This window comes from Mesoplodon densirostris, chromosome 7 (assembly GCF_025265405.1).
Source record: "Mesoplodon densirostris isolate mMesDen1 chromosome 7, mMesDen1 primary haplotype, whole genome shotgun sequence".
Lineage (NCBI taxonomy): Eukaryota > Metazoa > Chordata > Mammalia > Artiodactyla > Ziphiidae > Mesoplodon > Mesoplodon densirostris.
The window spans coordinates 55899049-55921676 of NC_082667.1; the positions used below are offsets into that span (position 1 = coordinate 55899049).

The window sequence follows — 22628 nt, forward strand, 5'->3', positions numbered from 1 at the left end:
ATGGAATTTAAGAAAAAAAAAAGGTCATGAAGAACATAGGGGTAAGACAGGAATAAAGACACAGACCTACTAGAGCATGGACTTGAGGATATGGGGAGGGGGAAGGGTAAGCTGTGACAAAGTGAAAGAGCGGCATGGACATATATACACTACCAAACGTAAGGTAGATAGCTAGTGGGAAGCAGCCGCATAGCACAGGGAGATCAGCTCAGTTCTTTGTGACCGCCTGGAGGGGTGGGATAGGGAGGGTGGGAGGGAGACGCAAAAGGGAGGGGATATGGGAACATATGTATATGTATAACTGATTAAATTTGTAAAATTAAAAAAAAAAAAAAAAAAGAATACATACCCAAGTAGCAGCCATGGTTATTTCCAGGTTGAGTTACAATGTCTTCCTTTCTTTCTTCTCTCCCTTCCTTCTTCCTTCTTTCCTTTCTCCCTTCATTTTGAATTTTCTCAATATTCTCCAATAAGCATTTCTGACTTTATGCATTTTCAAAAATGTTCATTGGGTTCTCTGGGTACCACTGAGTGGATGTTCAGACCCTAAAGCCTCTTCCTGTTCTGGCCTTGCCCTGCAGCCCGGTATGGCCTCTGGGACTTGCTACTCTGGCTCTGCAGTAAAATCAGACCTGGTACCTACTGTCCAAGTGACCTTGGGAAATTTGGTTACTCAGTGGCCCTCATCTTTCTTGTCTATGAAATAAGGAACTTAACACTCAAGCACTGCTGTCAAACGAGGGAATCATTTATTATCCAATGAGGCCAAATGAGACAGTAAATGGAAAAGTGTTTGTCAGCTGTAACCCATGTGCAATTGTTAGCTCTTATCATAGTTTCCTTGCTGTCCACACAGGAATAGGAGGGGTCGAGAGGACCCACGCCCAGCATGGCAGGACTGCCCCTTACAAGTGGCTTAGGGGTGTGTGGTGGTGTAATCATTCATTTTTGACAGAAATGCTGTTACTGAAATCAAATTTCCCTAGTTGTCTCAGCAATGTTTTTCTAGTCATTTTTTCCCAATTGAGTATTTAATCATAAAGGCTTTTAGAAACACTAGCTGTGAAGCATGAGGAAAGTGGTCTATAAGGAGAAGAACAGCTTATGAAAAGGCCTGAGATGTAGCCGAGTGTGGGTCCTGGCTACAATGAGAATTGTAGCACCAGGGCGGCAACACATTCAAAAGCCAGATTCTCTGAAGATGCCCCAGGAGTCTCTGTGTGAGACTGGTCTTATGCCTGGGGTTAGACTGAAAACAACCATATTAATAAAAACTGCAACTCAGAATCACCCCTTTGGCAGTGAATTATAGACCCCGTGAAGAATATTAGCATAAGTGAATGAGCTTCACTGCAAAAGAAAAAATGTAAATAAATCTTGCTTGTTACTCATATGTCTATCCCCTGCTTCCTTACAATGTAGCCATAGATAAATTCATTTATACTTAGAAGCTTTTTGACAGAAGTCCTAAAAGCATATGCAATGATAGGTAAGAAGTATAGTGTCTCACCTACTTCAGCACACAGACACACGTTAAAGCCCTGTGGATTTTATTTTTCAAAGAAAAGTTGCTGAAATTGTGCAATGAAAACTCAGAAATCTTTCCTCTAGATTCACCAAATGTTAACATTTTGCCTCAGTTGCTTTATCTCTTTCTCTGTCTCTATTCATAGTTTTGCTGTTGTAGTTGAACCTTTAGAAAGAAAGTTGTGAATTTTATTTCTTATGGGTCTTTCTTCGTTAATCTCAATGCTGGAAATTTGTTTCCCAAAAGTTAAAAACATTTTGGCGTCTTCAGCTTCCTTTGAAACTCTGCCTCCATTTAACTTTTCAAACAGCTGGTAGAAGGTCTCTTTGCGATTGTGTTCTTTGGTTCCGAGCCTACTCCTGCCCCTTCAGGTCCACGTGCCCTTTAAAAGGCCACTGAACGTAAAAAAAAAAAAAAAAAAAAAAAAAAGAAATTGGGACTCAAAGAGATTATGTGACTTGCTCCCTATCCTTGAATGAGTTAGTAGTAGAAACCAATACAGAATTCAGTTCTCCTCAGCATTCATTTATACATTCATACCATAGATATTTATTTAGCACTTTCTTTGTGCCCAGGTGTTAGTGATACACAGATAAATTTTACACTGTCTTAGTCCTTGAGAAAAAATTAACAACAGAATAGAAGGATAAGGGCTGCAAGAGGGGTACATGAATAATGTACAATGGGGGTCATATTTGATGGAGTGATTTATTCTGCTTGGTAGTACAGAATAGTTTGCACAAGGTTCTTGGGCCCTACAATTTGTTCATTTAATAAACATAATCTTTAAGGTTTCTTCTAGCTCGAAAATTCTTTTGTTTGTGGCTCATTGGTCTGAGATATATCTCCCAGATTACATAGCACTTAAGTGCCTGAATTCTCATTTATAAAATGATCACCTATTATGTGATAGACTCTTTAAGTGCCCAAGATCAAGGGCAGGTAAGGTCATTGCTCTTGATCTCACAGTTTAGTGAGGAATCAGAACATGTAAACAAGGATTGATAATACAGTTTCAGGTAAACATAGGCAATGATACCAGCCAGAGAAAAGGGCAATCAATGCTTTCTTGTGTGAGGTAGCATGAACAAAAGCCAAGTTGTTAAGGATCCATCATGTCAGGTGAAAGAACTTGGACTCTGTGCTGGAGCTAAGGAAGTATTTTATTTTATTTAATTTTTATTTTTTTTAACATCTTTATTGTAGTATAATTGCTTTACTATGGTGTGTTAGTTTCTGCTTTATAAGTGAATCAGCTATACATATACATATATCCCCGTATCTCCTCCCTCTTGTGTCTCACTCCCACCCTCCCTATCCCACCCTCTAGGTGGTCACAAGGCACTGAGCTGATCTCCCTGTGCTATGTGGCTGCTTCCCACTAGCTATCTGTTTTACATTTGGTGGTGTATATATGTCCATGCCACTCTCACTTCATCCCAGCTTACCCTTCCCCCTCCCTGTGTCCTCAAGTCCATTCTCTACGTCTGCGACTTTATTCCTGGCCTGCCCCTAGGTTCTTCAGAACCATTTTTTTTTAGACTCCATATATATGTGTTAGCATACGGTATTTGTTTTTCTCTTCTGACTTACTTCACTCTGTATGACAGACTCTAGGTCAGTTCACCTCACTACAGACAACTCAATTTCGTTTCTTTTTATGGCTGAGTAATATTCCATTGTATATATGTACCACATCTTCTTTATCCATTCATCTGTCGATGGGCACTTAGGTTGCTTCCATGTCCTGGCTATTGTAAATAGAGCTGCAGTGAACATTGTGGTACATGACTGTTTTTGAATTATGGTTTTCTCAGGGTATATGTCCACTAGTGGGATTGCTGGGTCGTATGGTAGTTCTATTTTTAGTGTTTTAAGGAGCCTCCATACTGTTCTCCATAGTGGCTGTACCAATTCACATTCCCACCAGCAGTGCAAGAGTGTTCCCTTTTCTCCACACCCTCTCCAGTATTTATTGTTTCTAGATTTCTTGATGATTGCCATTCTGATTGGTGTGAGGTGATACCTCACTGTAGTTTTGATTTGCATTTCTCTAATGATTAGTGATGTTGGGCATTCTTTCATGTGTTTGTTGGCAATCTGTATATCTTCTTTGGAGAAATGACTGTTGAGGTCTTCTGCCCATTTTTGGATTGGGTTGTTTGTTTTTTTGATATTGAGCTGCATGAGCTGCTTGTAAATTTTGGAGATTAATCCTCTGTTAGTTGCTTCATTTGCAAATATTTTCTCCCATTCTGAGAGTTGTCTTTTCATCTTGTTTATGGTTTCCTTTGCTGTGCAAAAAGCTTTTAAGTTTCATTAGGTCCCATTTGTTTATTTTGTTTTTATTTCCATTGCTCTAGGAGGTGGGTCAAAAAGGATCGTGCTGTGATTTATGTCGTAGAGTGTTCTGCCTGTTTTCCTCTCAGAGTTTTATAGTGCCTGGCCTTACATTTAGGCCTTTAATCCATTTGGAGTTTATTTTTGTGTATGGTGTTAGGGAGTGTTCTAATTTCATTCTTTTACATGTAGTTGTCCAGTTTTCCCAGCACCACTTACTGAAGAGGCTGTCTTTTCTCCATTGTATATTCTTGCCTCCTTTATCGAAGATAAGGTGACCATAAGTGCATGGGTTTATCTCTGGGCTTTCTGTCCTGTTCCATTGATCTATATTTCTGTTTTTGTGCCAGTACCATACTGTCTTGATTACTGTAGCTTTGTAGTATATAGTCTGAAGTCAGGGAGCCTGATTCCTCCAGCTCCGTTTTTCTTTCTCAAGATAGCTTTGGCTATTCGGGGTCTTTTGTGTTTCCATAAAAATGGTGCAATTTTTTGTTCTAGTTCTCCGAAAAATGCCATTGGTAGTTTGATAGGGATTGCATTGAATCTGTAGATTGCTTTGGGCAGTATAGTCATTTTCACAATGTTGAATCTTCCAATCCAAAAACATAGTATATCGATCCATCTGTTTGTATCATCTGTAATTTTTTTCATCAGTGTCTTATAGTTTTTGCATACAGTTCTTTTGTCACCTTAGGTAGGTTTATTCCTAGGCATTTTATTCTTTTGTTGAAGTGGTAAATGGGAGTGTTTCCTTAATTTCTCTTTCAGATTTTTCATCATTAGTGTATAGGAATGCAAGGGATTTCCGTGCATTAATTTTGTATCCTGCTACTTTACCAAATTCATTGATTAGCTCTAGTAGTTTTCTGGTAGCATCTTTAGGATCCCTATGTATAGTATCATGTCACTTGCAAACAGTGATGGCTTTACTTCTTCTTTTCTGATTTGGATTCCTTTTGTTTCTTTTTCTTCTCTGATTGCTGTGGCTAAAACTTTCAAAACTATATTGAATAATAGTGGTGAGCGTGGACAACCTTGTCTTGTTCTTGATCTTAGTGGAAATGGTTTTAGTTTTTCACCATTGAGAACGATGTTGACTGTGGGTTTGTCATATATGGCCTTTATTATGTTGAGGTAAGTTCCCTCTATGCCTACTTTCCGACAGTTTTTATCATAAATGAGTGTTGAATTTTGTCAAAAGCTTTTCCTGCATCTATTGAGATGACCATATGGTTTTTATCCTTCAATTTGTTAATGTGGTGTATCACATTGATTGATTTGCGTATATTGAAGAATCCTTGCATTCCTGGGATAAGCCCCATTTGATCATGGTGTATGATCCTTTTAATGTGCTGTTAGATTCTGTTTGCTAGAATTTTGTTGAGGATTTTTGAATCTATGTACATCAGTGATATTGGCCTGTAGTTTTCTTTCTTTGTCACATCTTTGTCTGGTTTTGGTATCAGGGTGATGGTGGTCTCATAGAAGGAGTTTGGGAGTGTTCCTCCCGCTGCTATATTTTGGAAGAGTTTGAGAAGGATAGGTGTTAGCTCTTCTCTAAATTTTTGGGAGAATTCGCCTGTGAAGCCATCTGGTCCTGGGCTTTTGTTTGTTGGAAGATTTTTAATCAGAGTCTCACTTTCAGTGCTTGTGATTGGTCTGTTTATATTTTCTGTTTCTTCCTGGTTCAGTCTCAGAAGGTTGTGCTTTTCTAACAATTTGTCCATTTCTTCCAGGTTGTCCATTTTATTGGCATACAGTTGCTTGTAGTAATCTCTCATGATCCTTTGTATTTCTGCAGTGTCAGTTGTTACTTTTCCTTTTTCATTTCTAATTCTATTGATTTGAGTCTTCTCCCTTTTTTTCTTGATGAGTCTGGCTAATGGTTTATCAATTTTGTTTATCTTCTCAAAGAACCACCTTTTAGTTTTATTGATCTTTGCTATTGTTTCCTTCTTTCTATTTCATTTATTTCTGATCTGATCTTTATGATTTCTTTCTTTCTACTAACACTGGGGTTTTTTTGTTCTTTCTCTAACTGCTTTAGGTGTAAGGTTAGGTTGCTTATTTGAGATGTTTCTTGTTTCTTGAGGTAGGATTGTATTGCTATAAACTTCCCTCTTAGAACTGCTTTTGCTGCATCCCATAGGTTTTCGGTCATTGTGTTTTGATTGTCATTTATTTCTAGGTATTTTTTGAATTCCTCTATGGTTTCTTCAGTGACCTCTTGGTTATTTAGAAGTGTATTATTTAGCCTCCATGTGTTTGTATTTTTTACAGATTTTTCCCTGTAATTGATATCTAGTCTCATAGCATTGTGGTCGGAAAAGATACTTGATATGATTTCAGTCTTCTTAAATTTACCAAGGCTTGATTTGTGACCCAAGATATGATCTATCCTGGACATGTTCCATGAGCACTTGTGAAGAAAGTGTATTCCGTTGTTTTTGGATGGAATGTCCTATAAATATCAATTAAGTCCATCTTGTTTAATGTGTCATTTAAAGCTTGTGTTTCCTTATTTATTTTCATTTTGGATGATCTGTCCATTGGTGAAAGTGGGGTGTTAAGTTCCCCTACTATGATTGTGTTACTGTCAATTTCCCCTTTTATGGCTGTTAGCATTTGCCTTATATATTGAGGTGCTCCTATGTTGGTTACATAAATATTTACAATTGTTATATCTTCTTGTATTGATCCCTTCACCATTATGTAGTGTCCTTCCTTGTCTTTTGTAATAGTCTTTATTTCTAAGTCTATTTTGTCTGAATGAGAATTGCGACTCCAGCTTTCTCTTGATTTGCATTTGCATGGAATATCTTTTTCTATCCCCTCGCTTGCAGTCTGTATGTGTCCCTAGGTCTGAAGTGGGTCTCTTGTAGACAGCATATATATGGGTCTTGTTTTTGTATCCATTCAGCCAGTCTTTGTCTTTTGGTTGGAGCATTTAATCTGTTTACCCCTAAGGTAATTATCGATGTATGTTCTTTTACCATTTTCTTAATTGTTTTGGGTTTGTTAGTTTAGGTCTTTTCCTTCTGTTGTGTTTCCTGCCTAGAGAAGTTCATTTAGCATTTGTTGTAAAGCTGGTTTGGTGGTGCTGAATTTTCTTAGCTTTTGGTTTTCTGTAAAGGTTTTAATTTCTCCATTGAATCTGAATGAGATCCTGGCTGTGTAGAATAATCTTGGTTGTAGGTTTTTCCCTTTCATCTCTTTAAATATGTTCTGCCACTCCCTTCTGGCTTACAGAATTTCTGCTGAAAGTTCAGCTGTTAACCTTATGGGCATTCCCTTATATGTTATTCGTTGTTTTTCCCTTGCTGCTTATACTATTTTCTCTTTGTATTTAATTTTTGGTAGTTTGATTAATATGTGTCTTGGCCTGTTTCTCCTTGCATTTATCCTGTATGGGACTCTCTGTGCTTCCTGGGCTTGACTGACTATTTCCTTTCCCATATTAGGGAAGTTTTCAACTATAATCTCTTGAAAGATTTTCTCAGACCCTTTCTTTTTTTCTTCTTCATCTGGGACCTCTATAATTTGAATGTTGGTGCCTTTAATGTTGTCCCAGAGGTCTCTGAGTCTATCTTCAATTCTTTTCATTCTTTTTTCTGTATTCTGCTCTGTGGTCATTATTTCCACTATTTTATCCTGCAGGTCACTTATCTGTTTTTCTGCCTCAGTTATTGTGCTATTGATTCCTTCTAGAAAATTTTTAATTGCATTTATTTTGTTGTTCATCATTGTTTGTTTGCTCTTTAGTTCTTCTAGTCCTTGTTAAACATTTCTTGTATTTTCTCCATTCTATTTCCAAGATTTTGAATCATCTTTACTATCATTACTCTGAATATTTTTTCAGGTAGACTGCCTATTTCCTCTTCATTTGTTTGTTCTGGTGGGTTTTTACCTTGCTCCTTCATCTGCTGTGTGTTTCTCTGTCTTCTCATTTTGTTTAACTTACTGTGTTTGGCGTCTCTGTTCCACAGGTTTGTAGTTCCCGTTGTTTTTGGTGTCTGCCCCCAGTGGGTAAGTTTGGTTCAGTGGGTTGTGTAGGCTTCCTGGTGGAGGGTACTGGTGCCTGTGTTGTGGTGGATGAGGCTGGATCTTCTCTTTCTGATGGGCAGGACCCCATCCAGTGGTGTGTTTTGGGGTGTCTGTGACCTTATGATTTTACGCAGCCTCTCTGCTAATGGGTGGGGTTGTGTTCCTGTCTTGCTAGTTGTTTGGCATAGGGTGTCCAGCATTGTAGCGTGCTGGTCATTGAGTGGTGCTGGGTCTTAGCGTTGAGATGGAGATCTCTGGGAGAGCTTTTGCTATTTGATATTATATGAAGCTAGGAGGTCTCTGGTGGACCAATGTCCTGAACTCAGCTCTCCCACCTCAGAGCCACAGGCCTGACACCCGGTGTGAGCATCAAGACCCTGTCAAGCACATGGGAAAAAGAGAAAAAATAAAAAAATATATATATCGTTGCTCCCAAAGTTCACCGCCTCAATTTTGGGATGATTTTTTGTCTATTGAGGTATTCCACAGATGCCGGATACATCAAGTTGATTGTAGAGATTTAATCCACTGCTCCTGAGGCTGCTGAGAGAAATTTCCCTTTCTCTTCTTTGTTCTCACAGTTCCTGGGGTTCAGCTTTGGATTTGGCCCCGCCTCTGCATGTAGGTCACCTGAGTGTTTTTGTTCTTCACTCAGAGAGGACGGGGTTAAAGGAGCAGCTGATTAGGGGGCTCTGGCTCACTCAGGCCGGGGGTGGGAAGCGAGGGGTACGGAATGTGGGGCGAGCCTGCGGCGTCACAGGCCAGCATGATGTTGCCACAGCCTGAGGCGTGCTGTGTTTTCTCTTGAGGAAATTGTCCCTGGATCACGGGACCCTGGCATTGTTGGGCTGCAGAGGCTCCCTGGAGGGGAGGTGTGGATAGTGACCTATGCTTGCACACAGGCTTGTTGGTGGCTGCAGCAGCAGCCTTAGTGTTTCATGCCCATCTCTGGTGCCCGTGCTGATAGCCGTGGCTTGCACCTGTCTCTGGAGCTCGTTTAGGCGGTGCTCTGAATCCCCTCTCCTCGGGCACCCCGAAGCAATGGTCTCTTGACTCTTCGGCAGCCCCAGACTTTTTCCTGGACTCCCTCCTGGCTAGCTGTGGCGTACTAGCCCCTTCAGGCTGTGTTCACACAGCCAACCCCAGTCCTCTCCCTGGGATCTGACCTCCGAGGTCCGAGCCTCAGCTGCCAGCCCCGACCCATCCCAGCAGGTGAGCAGACAAGCCTCTCGGGCTGGTGAGTGCTGGTCAGCACTGATCCTCTGTGCGGGAATTTCTCCGCTTTGCCCTCTGCACCCCTGTTGCTGCGCTCTCCTCCGTGGCTCCAAAGCTTCCCACCCCCACCCCCCTCTCCACCAGTGAAGTGGCTTCCTAGTGTGTGGAAACTTTTCCTCCTTCACAGCTCCCTCCCAGAGGTTCAGGTCCTGTCCCTATTCTTTTGTCTCTCTTTTTTCCTTTTTCTTTTGCCCTACCCGGGTGCGTGGGGAATTTCTTGCCTTTTGGGAAGTCTGAGGTCTTCTGCCAGTGTTCAGTAGGTGTTCTGTAGGAGTTGTTCCACACGTAGATGGATTTCTAATGTATTTGTGGGAAGGAAGGTGATCTCCATGTCTTACTCCTCCGCCATCTTGAAGGTCTCCTAAGGAAATATTTTAAATCGGAAGTATTTTAAATGAGATAGTTAGATGTGCATTTTAGTCTAAACTACCATCTTAGAAAGATTCCTCTGGAAATTGGGTCAGTGTAGTGGGGTGAATTCTTATATTTATCTCTCCTGCTATACTAAATTTCTTAATTTCAGAAAAGATACATAAAAAATGAATTCAAAACAGTGCTCCAAAACAAAAACAGGATGTTAATAAACCACTGTCGGGATTCATGGGAGGTAGAAAGCAGATAAGATCAGATTGATTGGAGCAGCCGAAAGCACAGCTGCTGTATGTATGTGGAAGACAAATATCCTAGGAAGATAAGAGTAGCTCAAGAGAAAATGATCTGAGAGAATATATATAAAAAACAGGAAGGAGTCTTGGGTCATCTTCAAGAGTAAATTAAATTCTTTAAGTGAAACAGCAGGGGCAGTGTCCATGTTACAGTGAGCATAAGGTACCAGAAGGTTGATCCTAAGCTTAAACCAGATACTTCTCTGAAGAAAGTAAACTACCTACTTGAGGAAAATGCCTGGTGTGGGTACAGGGAGAGAAGAGAGAGAAGCAGAGCAGAACTGGAGTTAACTACAGATCTCTACAACAGGCGTAAATAGAGGAGAAAGGAGAAGTAGCTCTGCAGTGGGAGAAAATACATTAAATTTCTGCATCCCAAGGATAAATTTCTGATGCTTTTGATAACTGGGAGGAGAGGTATACATACCATACATACTCTTCCATGGCAGCTCACCCTAAAGTGATGCTTGCCAATTACCACAGCTGTATAACTCACGTACGGACTGCATCAGACCTCCCATTCAGAGGAGGGGACAGCAGAGAAATAGACTTACACAACTACAGAGGAAACTCATGCTAGACGCATACACTAATTAATATGGTTTTTCACTGATAAATATGAGGGGAGAGCCAAGGATCTCTAAACATTTGAGAGAAACAAAGCATTAAAGAGAAGGACCAAGAAAAAGAAATAGAACTGACCCCAGAGGAAATTGATAATTCAGGAAAGAAAGTTTTAAAAAATCTAATATATTGAGAGGTTCTATAGATGTTGTATCCACAAAAACACACTTCAGGTAGATCAACCAGAGGATAAAAAAAGAATTCTTAGAAATTAAAAATATAGTTGAAGAAAGAAATTCCCAAGGATTAAAAAATGCACGTAAGAATGGATTATTGATATAAAATATAAAAACACATGGAAAATATGAGAATAAGGGACACAGAAGATTATTCAAGGAGATTCAGGAAGAATTAGAGGATTAGAAGATTAAGACTATTGTCTTTGAAATTTCTGTATTGGAGTTTCTCTGTGCAGTGCTTCTTCATTTTTAGTTGGCTTCCCAGTTTGGTGGAGTCCATCTTCCAGTAGCTTTGAGAAAGTAAATATTTAATATCTTTCAGGTCTCAAAATGGAGCGCCTCTATTCTACTCTACCATTTGATTGATATTTGGCTGACTATGGAATTCTGGGTTGAAAATAATTTTCTACCAGTATTTGGAAAACATTGCCCTTTTGTCATCTAGCTTTTAGCATTGGCTGTTCAAGTTCAAAGCTATTTATTCCTGCATCTTTGCATCTGACCTATTTTTTATTTTTCACTTGGGAAGTTTGTAGCATCTTTGTTGTCACCACTGCTTTGAAATTTCATAATTACATCCCTATATTCACCTACTTAATTTGTGAAGAGCTTTGTGGACTCTTTCAACCTGGACTCAAGGCTTCAGTTTTAGGAAATTTTCTTGAATTATTTCATTGATGATATCTTCCCCTCTTTTCTATGTTTTCTCTTTCTGGAACTCCTGTTTTTTTAGACTTCCTGGACTGATTCTCTGTTTTTAAAAATATTTACTCTGAAAAAATAAATAAGTAAAATAAATAAATAAAAATATTTACTCTGTTTTACCTTGCCTTGATTTTGCAGCATAGATATGTAGATTGGTTTTCAGGTTTGCCTACCATCAGCTTTGGATTCATTCTCCTTGACAGTTACTGCTCATCCATCAGTCATTGCCTCCTTTGCTAATCTTGGCTCCTATCCTGTTCTCTCCAACCTTTGGGTTTAATGCCTTTAAAGGCTATTCGTTTATAATAGTTCTAGTGAGGTTTTAAGAAATAGATGCCTGTGTTCAATCTGCCATCTTTGTCAGGCATTCCTGAGGAATTTTCACTTTTAACTCCGTATATATCTGTATTATATGAAATGTATAATGAGAACCTACTGGTTTTACATATAATTTAAAAATTTAACTTTTAAAAGGCAGCATTATTGAGGTGTTATTTACATACCATAAAATTCACCCACACTGATTGTACAGTTCAATGATTTTATTAAATTTATAGACTTGTGCAACTATCACTAGTCTAGTTTTAGAATATTGCCACCACCACAAAAGTTCCCTTGTACTCATTTACACTTCATTCAAACTCCCACGCCCAACCCTAGGAAACCACTGATCTTCTTTCTGTCTGTATAAATTTACCTTTTCTAGACATTTTATATAAATGGACTTGTATAGCATGTAGTCTTTTGTGTCTAGCTTCTTTCACTTAAAATCTTGTGAGGTTCATCCGTGTTGTAGCATGTATCAGCACGATTCCTTTTTATGTCTGAGTAATATTCTATTGTATTGATATACTACATTTTTTACATTCATCAGTTGATGGGCATTTGGCTTGTTTATTCTTTTTGGCTATTCTAAATAATGCTCATACTAACATTCATGTACAAGTTTTGGTGTGGATCTATGTTTTCATTTCTATTTGGTATATACCTAGGAGTAGAATTTCTGAGTCATATGGTGACTCTATGTTTAACCTTTTGAGGAGCTGCTAGGCTGTGTTCCACAGTGGCTGCACCTTTTTACAGTCCCACCAACGTTAGGAGGCTTCTAATTTCTCCATATCTTCCCCCACATTTGTTATTGTCTGTCTTTTTAAAAAAATATTTATTTATTTATTTGACTGCATCGGGTCTTAGTTGTGGCATGGGGATCTTCATTGCCACGTGCGGGATCTTTTTAGTTGCAGCATGTGGGATCTTTTAGTTGCGGCATGTGGAATCTTTAGTTGTGGCATGTGGGATCTAGTTCCCTGACCAGGGATTGAACCTGGGCCCCTTGCATTGGGAGTGTGGAGTCTTAGCCACTGGACCACCAGGGAAGTCCCTATTGTCTGTCTTTTGATTATAGCCATCTCAGTGGATATGAAGTGGTATCTCATTGTGGTTTTGATTTGCGTTTCCTAATAATGACGTTGAGCATCTTTTCCTGTGCTTTTTGGCATTTGTTTATCTTCTTTGGAGAAATTTCCTTTTTGTTGTTTATCTCTAATTTAACTCTACTGTGGTTAAAGAATACTTTTTTTTTTTTTGCGGTACATGGGCCTCTCACTGTTGTGGCCTCCCCCATTGCAGAGCACAGGCTCCGGACATGCAGGCTCAGCAGCCATGGCTCACGGGCCCAGCCGCTCCGCGGCATGTGGGATCTTCCCGGACCGGGGCACGAACCCGTGTCTCCTGCATCAGCAGGCGGACTCTCAACCACTGCGCCACCAGGGAAGCCCTAAAGAATACATTTTGTGTGTTTTCAGTCATTCACAATTTATTGAGATATGTTTTATGGCCCAGCATATGTTCTATCTGAAGAATTATCCATAAGTGGTTAAAAGTAATGTGTGTTCTGTAGAACTTGGGTGGAAAGTTTTGTACATGTCAGTTAGGTTGAGTTGATTGATAGTGTTGTTAAAATCTATATCCTTGCTAATTATTGAGACCTCTTTCAGGGCTGTCCAGAAACTTTTACTTTCTGCTTGGCTCTTCTGAAGTTTTTATGTACATGCACAGAGCCAGGCATGTATGACTAGTATGGGGCCTCTCTCTAGTGCCTGCTGTACCTTTGGCCAGAATTTGTTTGCCTTATTCAGGATTGCAACCCCAGGCTACTAGTAGTTGACACTCTCCTGCTACTACCTCTGGGAGGTCACTTCCATTGATGGCACCACTGGGCCTGGGCATTGCCCACTGCTTCAAATGAATGTAAGCCCTCTTGGGTCCCATAGTTACAGCCTACCTCGTCCTGGAAGAACCCCTCCTCTGATGGAGCTAGGGTGGGATTGATGGGAGCAATCCTGGGCCAGAACATCAGAGATTCCTATGTTTTTACCCAAAGTTCAGCAGTTTTAAAATCATAAGCACTTCTCAGTAGTATAGGTAGGCACCTGGAGGTTTTGGGAACACACCAAGCATGTCCCCTTCTCTCAGAGTCTTTGTATTTCTTCCATCTGCCAGGAATATTCTTTTCCCAGAGGGTCTGATGGCTCATTTTCTTATTTCATTCAGGCCATTAGAGAGGCCTTTCCATGACTACTCTATGTAAAGTAATAATTCCCTACCCTCAATCAATCTCTATTCTCCTATGTTTATCTTATTACTGCCTGGCAGTTGGTGATTAATTTTGACTGTATCTTCTTAAATGTAATCCATAAAACCAGGCACTTTATCTAATTTGTTCTTCAGTATAGCCCCAGAGCTTTGAATAGAGCCTGGTACACAGTGAATGAATGGGTGAGTTGAAGTCACTTCTTAAAAAAGAGGTTTGTGGTTATTAAACATAATGATAATTTAATTGATTCCTTACATCTTTCTAGCCCCTTGCTATTTACAAAGTGCTTGTATACTCACATCACTTCATTTCTTCCTCCCAGTGGCCCTCTGAGGTAGGCAGAGAGCTTCTGTCATCACCTCCATTTTATGGATGAGAAACTGTAGCTTAGAGTGGGACAGCCTTGCCAAAGAACACAGGGATAAGAAATAAAAATCTGGGACAAAAACCTAAATCTCTTGATTCTGGTAGTTGTTAATACTACCACACAAAGCCATCACCTGTGGAAAACAGAATGTGTTGCTAAGAAAGGTGATGAAATCCCCTTCTTTATAGAGTTTTAGGAGGCAACAAACAAGTGTTTATAGTCTACATTAGTCAGCCCTAGGGCCTCTTCACCTGATGATGAAGAGGCTGCTGAGTTAACCTCATTCCCATTTTGGGTTCCTAGTTAAATTTTGCTGAGTGAAATATTGGGGAGAAAAGAAATTAGAGCAGAAAAATATCAAAATATGTGCTTTGACAAGGGAAGAGCCTCTATTGGATTTTAGAACTAAAAGTGACTTAGGGTCACCCCTCAAATTATCCCTGTCCTATTCTTCCATGTTCCTCGAGTGATGAGACTTGAGACCCAGAGGATGGATTCGTTGCCTGTGATCACCAAAGCTAGTTGCTTACATATGCCAGTCACTGGCAGTTTTCTAGTTATGCCCTGCACTGGAGGCCCTGTTAGAATCTATGAACTTGCCAGTTTTCTTTATCTTAGTATGTCAAATGTAGTAAAGATCAGGCTCCCACACAGTAGCTCTAGACTAGCATCTGACTAGACAGTTCCTTCACTTATCCCCTGTCATTCTGACTCCTGACATTCCTCTCTCCAGAGGCCCCAAATGGCAGCAGAAGGGAATTGTCCCTCTGTCTCCTGCATCATATGGTGAGCTGCTTTAGGACATGGGCCATCTTTTTCATTTTTGTACATTTATATCAAAAGCATCCATCACAGTATCTTACTGAGCACAAAGCAGATGCTCTGAAAATATCTGAAACTGTTGAGTTATATCAATATATACAAAAAATCCCTTGCTTCTCTGGCCCTACACTGTAATCATTTAATCTCTATCAAAAATCTCATGTTTTGGAGCTATTTTGTCTCTTGAATATGTGTTATAAACAGTAATGGTATGATCTTTTTGCCTGGACCTGCCCTAAAACCTGCCAGTCTTAGCCCAGCTTTGGTACAGTTTACATGGGAAAATCAAGTTGCTGAGATTATGGCATATTCAATTAGTGGTGCTGGTAAGGTTCATTCCAGGACAGGGCCAAAGCTTAATGAAATAGATAGCATCCAATCTGGGGGAAAACTCATTGTCTTCTCGAGACAAGGTCTCCTGATGTTCTGTATCTCCACGTTGAGGCGAGGGCACCTGATGGCATAATCGTTGCAGTAGGTTTTCATAAAGGAAAAGGAGAGGGAAAGGCCTCTCAGGACTTCCACTTACCATATCAGAAAGGACTAAAGAATTACAATGATAAACTTTGTGAAATCCCAAACTTTTGATCCCTCCCTTACATTTTGTACTTTATCCTCTCTTTAGCGTAGAGAGTAAAATTCACAGAAGAAGGAACTATGATCTTGTGTTCAGGGTTTGGATTGGGCTAGGCACTTAGAGAAGCTGTAAGCTGGTTTCCCCACCAACAGTTAGGCTTTAGGTGGGAGAAGGAAGCCCCCAAGGGCCTGAGTGGGGAGTGGTATCTAAAAGAAGAGAGGGAAGGTGGCTGAGTTCCTGAGACTACACAAAAGTAGCCAGTCTTGAGGCTGATGTGTGTTTCAGAAGGAGTGTCAGGAGAAGGTTTCTTTTGGGAGATTGGTGACTCTGGTAGCTTAAGTTGCATGTCAGCTGGACATGAGGAATCTGGCTTTTCTCCACTGTGCAGAACGTGAAGACGGTGTCTGAGACCCCTGCAGTGCTACCAGTTTCAGAAGATGAAGATGATGATGATGATGCTACCCCACCTCCAGTGATTGCTCCACGCCCAGAGCACACAAAATCTGTGAGTCTTTGGGGACGTGGACAGCTTTGTGATTTATTAGAGTTTGGAGGGGGAGTGAGGGGTGGGTGCTGAGGCCTAGAGGTTTAATAATCTGGTAGCGGTCCTTAGATTTTGCAGGTGGTGAAATCACCAAATTACCTTGATTGAAAGGTATTTTCTGTTTGATTAAAGACAAGAAGTGGTGTATTTATTTATCATTAGTTTGCACATAGTCCCGAAGTGTCCTAGATAATTGGTCTTTGTACCAACTTGGGCCTAGTTTACTTAGCCTGTTCTTCACATACAGAAAGATACACAGAATTAATGTTACTTAGTGCAAGACTAACATAAATTATTCCAGTCTCCTGGGACACAATATATTAGCCTGCTATAGATTTTTTTTTTCTCTGTTAAATGTGCAGTGTTCAGCCTCTTTGTACATCATTGATGATACTGTAAGACTCAAGAGAATTTATAAAAACATTAGTGCTATTAATATGCTGGACATCAGGAGTGCTTTTTTTTTTTTTTTTTTTTTGGTGGTGCGCGGGCCTCTCACTGTTGTGGCCTCTCCCGTTGCGGAGCACAGGCTCCGGACGCGCAGGCTCAGCGGCCATGGCTCATGGGCCCAGCCACTCCGTGACATGCGGGATCCTCCCGGACGGGGGTATGAACCCATATCCCCTGCATCGGCAGGCAGACTCTCAACCACTGCACCACCAGGGAAGCCCAGGAGTGCATTTTGATGCTGGATGTTGGCAGTGATTTTTATTTAACTTCTTTTGAGGTTCTTGCATCTCTGAATAGCCAGGTCCCTCTGCCCTCACTTGGCACAATCTGCCTTTTACATGATTTAGCATCATTGAGCACTGATCTCTCATCAGATGATACTCTACTAGTGTTTCTTTGTTTGGACTTTTTATCATGACAAGAGCTTCATAATGAAAGAATGATCTAGGGCTTAAACTCTGTGATAATACAAAAAAAGATTGTCTCTGGATTAGAGAATTCGTGGAAGTGTTCAAGCAGATGTTGGTTGACTGACTATGGAGATGCTGTGGAGGAAATTCAGGTGGATTAGATGACCTTTTAGGATTAGAATTTATAAGCAGAATCTGTGGAATCACCCTTTCTGTAGGCTACAAAGTCACTTTAAGGAAAATGAGCTTCAAAATTGGAGAGTTCTCAGGATATCTCATATTGCTATGTTTTTTTTGTTTTGCAAGTATGTTCATTTAAAAATTTTTCCCACTAAACCACAAACTCGTGTGTGTGTGTGTGTGTATACACACACACACATATACATATACACACACATATATATGCAAATACATATATATATGTATGTATTTGCAGTGCTTAACATAGCTCTTGGAAGGTTTTAGAAAGGCAGTTAGTATTGAATGAATTGATAAATTTGATCTTGATAGCATTCCTTTCTAAAAAGACATTGTTAATTCCTAATTTATAGAAGAAGCTGAGATTTGGAGAGGTAAATTGATCTACCCAAAGTCTCTAAGTAAGCAAAAGAGCTAGAACTGAAAGCAGGTAATTGACCCCAGGTCCAGGTTGTATTCCAGCATAGCACAGTGACCTTTTTATGTGAGCAGACCTGTGTTGGGAGCCAGAAAAAGAGAATTTTAGAGAAGGAAAAGGCAGGGTTCATGCCCTTAAGGAGGAATGTCAAGAGAACTAAAGGAGGAGGAGAAGGCATGAAAGTACAGGTTTAGGTGCCAGGGATATAGTTTGTCTACATGTACAAGAAAAGAAAATTAAGAAATCATTATGCTGGAATAGTCAGGAAAGAAGCTGTAGTCTCTGATCTGTGTCTTGACTTATTGCTGTTTCCACTATGTGGAAAGTTCTCTCCCTTTTCTACCTATTAAAATCATATCCATCCTTCAAGATCCAGCTGAAGAATCCTATTTATTTATTCATCAATTCATCAAACATTTTCCTGAATGCTTGCTTTCTGTTAGGCAACTGGTTAGATATAGGAGCTCAGGAATGAATGACACAGATTCTCTGTCTTCATAGAGCTTATAGACTAACCAAAAAATTGTTGTGATATTTTTATGAAAAAAGGTGATAAATGCCTTGATGCATCTCCTGGGGAAAGGCAGTATAACGTATGATCACTTCTTCTGTACGTTAATAGTATACATTTATCCCTTTTGCCTTGCAGTTAGGACTTTCTCTAAGACTTCCTTCACAGGAATAGTGGATGGGGCAGCATTTTGTACAGCAAAGCAAAGAATAGATTCTCAGTAAATGTTTATTAAGTAAATGAATGAATAAGAAATATAATAATATTTGCCAAAATTTGAAAGCTTAGTGTCTTTTGGGTGTGATGTTACTCATTTCACACATTAATTAATTTATTACACAGCAGCTCTATAAAATAGGTATCACTAACATCACCATTTTACAAATGAGGAAACTAAAGCATAGAGAAGTTAAATAATCTGCCCAAAGTCATACAAGGTAAGAATAAGAATTGGGATTTAAGTCCAGGCAGTCAGGTTCCAGAGTCTGTGATCTAAATGACTACACTGTTACTGCCTCTTAAAGAAGAACAATTGCTGTTCCTTCTCTGTGAGGGTTCAGGATTTAAAGAGGCAGTAACTCAAATGAAGATACTGTTGTGTTGTATTAGCCGTGGAAAGTACTATGGGAATACAGGATATTCATTTCAGCTTGGGAAAGAATAGAATTTTACAGATGAAGGGAATTCCCATCTAATGATAGAATGTCCTTTAAACTGTTTATAATGAGAGTTGTCTAACTTGTACTGAATATCTTAAGTGCTCAGACTCTCACTAAACCTTGTTGTGTATAGTGAGAACAAGGAAGGCCATTCCATCCTCACAGCCTGAGTATAGAGGAAGAGTAACATAGATTTTGACCTAGGAGAAGGGATGAATTTACTGGGATTTGTTCTTCTGTGGATGTTCTAACACACACATCTAAGGGAGACTGGCCTTGCCAAATTTTTGCACCAAAAATGCAGGTATACACACGGTCCGTGATTGAACCACTTCCTATTACTCCAACTCGGGATGTGGCTACATCTCCCATTTCACCTACTGAGAATAGTACCACTACGCCAGATGCTCTGACCCGGAATACTGAGAAGCAGAAGAAGAAGCCAAAAATGTCTGATGAGGAGATCTTGGAGAAATTACGTAAGCACTTTCCAGGTTTTTGAATTTCCCTCTGGTATGTGACTGGCCAAGCACAAAGGTGGAATTCTATTGCTATAAAGATCTTGGTTCTGCGCTACGTGTATGTGGCTGGCTGGCTGTGCTTTATATCTTAGTCAGACTGTGCTTCTCTTCACCTGTCCTTGCACCCACCTCCTCTGTCTCACCAGTGCTGATTAGATGCAACATTAGGATGGGAATGTGATGATAGCGTGGATAGCCCACTTCAAGGGCTAGAAATCACTTACCACTGGGCATGGGTTATGGAGATGACAAATAGCTTTTACCTAGTGAATAGTCTGGAATGTTGTGTTGAGAAAGACTGAGGCCTTGTCTAAACCTGGTGGGAAAGAGTGCTATGTTGATTATTGATGTTTCTGTTGACAGAAGACGGATCTGCCATCTTGGCTGAAGGAAAAGAAGTAAGGGAAACTAACATTTTGTGAGCCTGTGCTATGTACCAAATGACAAGCAAGGCATTTTCTTGATTTTTTTTTCATTTACTCCTCATTTTAACCCTTGAAGACAGACATTATAATCCTCATTTTTTGCAGTTAAGGTATTTGAGGCTAGCAATGCTAAATACTCTGCGAAAATTCACACAGCCAAAAAGTGGCAGAGCTGGGGTTAGAGCGCAACTTGTGCTCCTGTAATCAGAACATGCTGTTTCTTGCAGTCAGGTGGAAACTTCCATTTTACTTTTTTTTGGTGACCAGAAATATTAGGGTAGCTTGCTTCTCTTTTTCAGTAATCTGCAGGAGAATTCATATGAGAAGAAAGGACTGGGTTGGTCTGTAGGCTCGGAAGAATCATCTGACAAGGTCTTTGATTTATTCTTTGAACTTATCTACTTCTAAAGAGGATGTGATGTGACTGATTTGGTCAAGTCTGCACACTGGCATTGCTTTTTAAACCTGAGGTTTCTGGTTCCTCAGCTTAGCAGCTCTCGATTTTGTCCTGATAATTCCTACTTGACTTTTTAAAAAAAATTCACTCTTTTAAAAGTTGCCCTTGCCCGGAGCCCTTACGAAATGATGAAATAAGAAAAGCCACTTACCTAGCCGTCTGTTTACTCTTGTATGTATTCTTTTTCTCTGAACCAGATTTTTTTTTAAACAGTAATACTTAGAACATAGAATTATGGAAAGCAGACTGGCCTGGGACTTATGGACCCTTGGGTTGAAGCACAGCCACTAACTTGCATGTTGGGTGATTTCCTACTGTTCTCTGGCCCTCCTTTTTCTCATCTTTTAAATAGGGATGTTAATACCTGTCTCATTTGTAAGTCAGATGAAATAATGTATGTGAAAAGTACCAAATACTAGTAATTGGTATTAGTAGAAAGGGCTTTGGACTGGGAGACCAAAACCAAGCTCCTAATCTTAGCTCTGACACCAGTTTGCTGTGTGACCTTGAGGGGAAGTATCTTCCTTTCTGTGGGCCTCAGTTTTACCATCTCCAGAATACTTTTTTTGAAACTGTCAACTCTCTCATACCTCTGTGTCTTTGTACTTGAAGTACTTTCTGTTGTAAACCTTTCTTGACTTTCTCTCCCTGGCTAATTCCTACTAACCCTGTAAAAATTAGTCCAGATATCACTTCCCTCCTGAAGCCTTTCCAGTCTATATTTTTGCCTCCTTCTGTATCACCACAGTTATTATATTTTCATGGAACTTTATACTTATTGTCTGTCTCCTCTGAGATTAGAGCTTCTTGGGAGCAGAGACTGTCTTAACTGTGTCTCATCTATCTCTTTATTTGTTGCATTCAACATAGAGCTTAGTACATAGTAAGTGAGCATGTTAAAATGAGTAAATGTCTATTGAATGAATGGATTTTAAAATCAATGAATAACTTTTAGGAGTTTAGAATTGGATTAGAGTACTATGAATAAAAGCGGTAAGGGGATGAAACTTCTGGTTGAAACTTAAAGAGGGAAAACTAAGGACCTGCTTAGTGTGGTTTTTAGGTATTGGAGATAGTTCTTTAATCCTTGCCAGCTTAGCATTTGGGAAAATATGGGGCCTGTTTTGTATGTTGATCTGGGAAAAACGGATTCATGTTCTCTGTTTCTTTCAAAGGGAGCATAGTGAGTGTGGGCGATCCTAAGAAGAAATACACACGGTTTGAGAAGATTGGACAAGGGTTAGTAGGGGCATTTTCTTCCCTAGAAAAATGACTTAAAATTGTGTGTGCTGGTATATATGATTTTGCTTTTGTTTTGCCTCTCATAAATCTTCTTCTTTCTCCACCTCACCCATCTGAAGGTGTTTTGTTAGGCTGACCTCAGGTTTACAGAATTACGTTTAATATGTGAGATGTGCCATTAGCTGACATGGTTGCTAAAAATACACCTGTGGTGAGAGTGAAAAACCTATTTATTTTCTTAGCACAAAACCTTCTTCCCAAATTATAGCTCTGCTTTTCCAGATTAACCCTGTTTACCTGATGCTGAGACCTACCAGCACTGATATGAAATGGAAGACTCAGAACTGCAGACTCTTCTGCTAGTACAATGGGATCTGCTTTTCTAGTGGAAGCCAGAATTCATGTCTCCTGCTCTCTGATTCCTTTTCTGCATCTTGTATACTGCCCTCAATGTACCGAACTCAGCAAATCTTAACTGAATTCCTGTTAGGTGCTAGGCACTGTGAATACAGCTATGAATCAGTCTCTCCCTTCAGAGACCCCATGTCTACAGAAGGAGATAGACAGTCAAACAAAAAATTATAATGTACTGTGATAAGTCTTAAAAGTGGCCATTATTTTGAGTAAGAGAAGCCAGATACAAAAGAGCAGATGCTGTATGATTTTATTTATATGGAGTTAAAGAACAGGCAAAACTAATGCTAATATAAGTCAGAATAATCATTGCGTCTGGAAGGGGAGTGTTGATTGGGATGTGGTAAGAGAGAACCTTCAGGGGTGATCGTGATGGTGAACATGTAGGTGTGTACATATTGAAAAATCATCAAATTGTATACTTGAGATTTGTGCAGATTACTTTAGGTAAGTTATACCTCTGTATAAAAAAGAAAAATAATAAAATTTCTACAGATATACCCAATTAGCTAAAATTAAAAAGAAACTGAAGTGTCTGGCTTGTAGAAAGCTCTCAGTGTTACTTGAGTGAAAGCATTGTTGTTAATGAAGTAATTGATGCTTTCTGTTTTAGTTTTCTTTTTTATGCATCCAAGAACTTCTGAAATAAGATAA

At 39.7% G+C, this 22628-nt stretch overlaps 1 protein-coding gene across 1 annotated transcript in view; it reads left to right on the top strand.

Annotated features, from left to right (window-relative positions):
• The window catches only part of PAK1 (p21 (RAC1) activated kinase 1), an 86573-nt gene that overhangs the window by 39266 nt on the left and 24679 nt on the right, over positions 1 to 22628 (top strand). The window contains exons 6-8 of the mRNA XM_060102954.1: positions 16114 to 16230; positions 19220 to 19394; positions 21494 to 21557. Of these exons, the coding sequence (XP_059958937.1) occupies positions 16114 to 16230; positions 19220 to 19394; positions 21494 to 21557 (356 nt within the window). The remainder of the gene's footprint in view (positions 1 to 16113; positions 16231 to 19219; positions 19395 to 21493; positions 21558 to 22628) is intronic.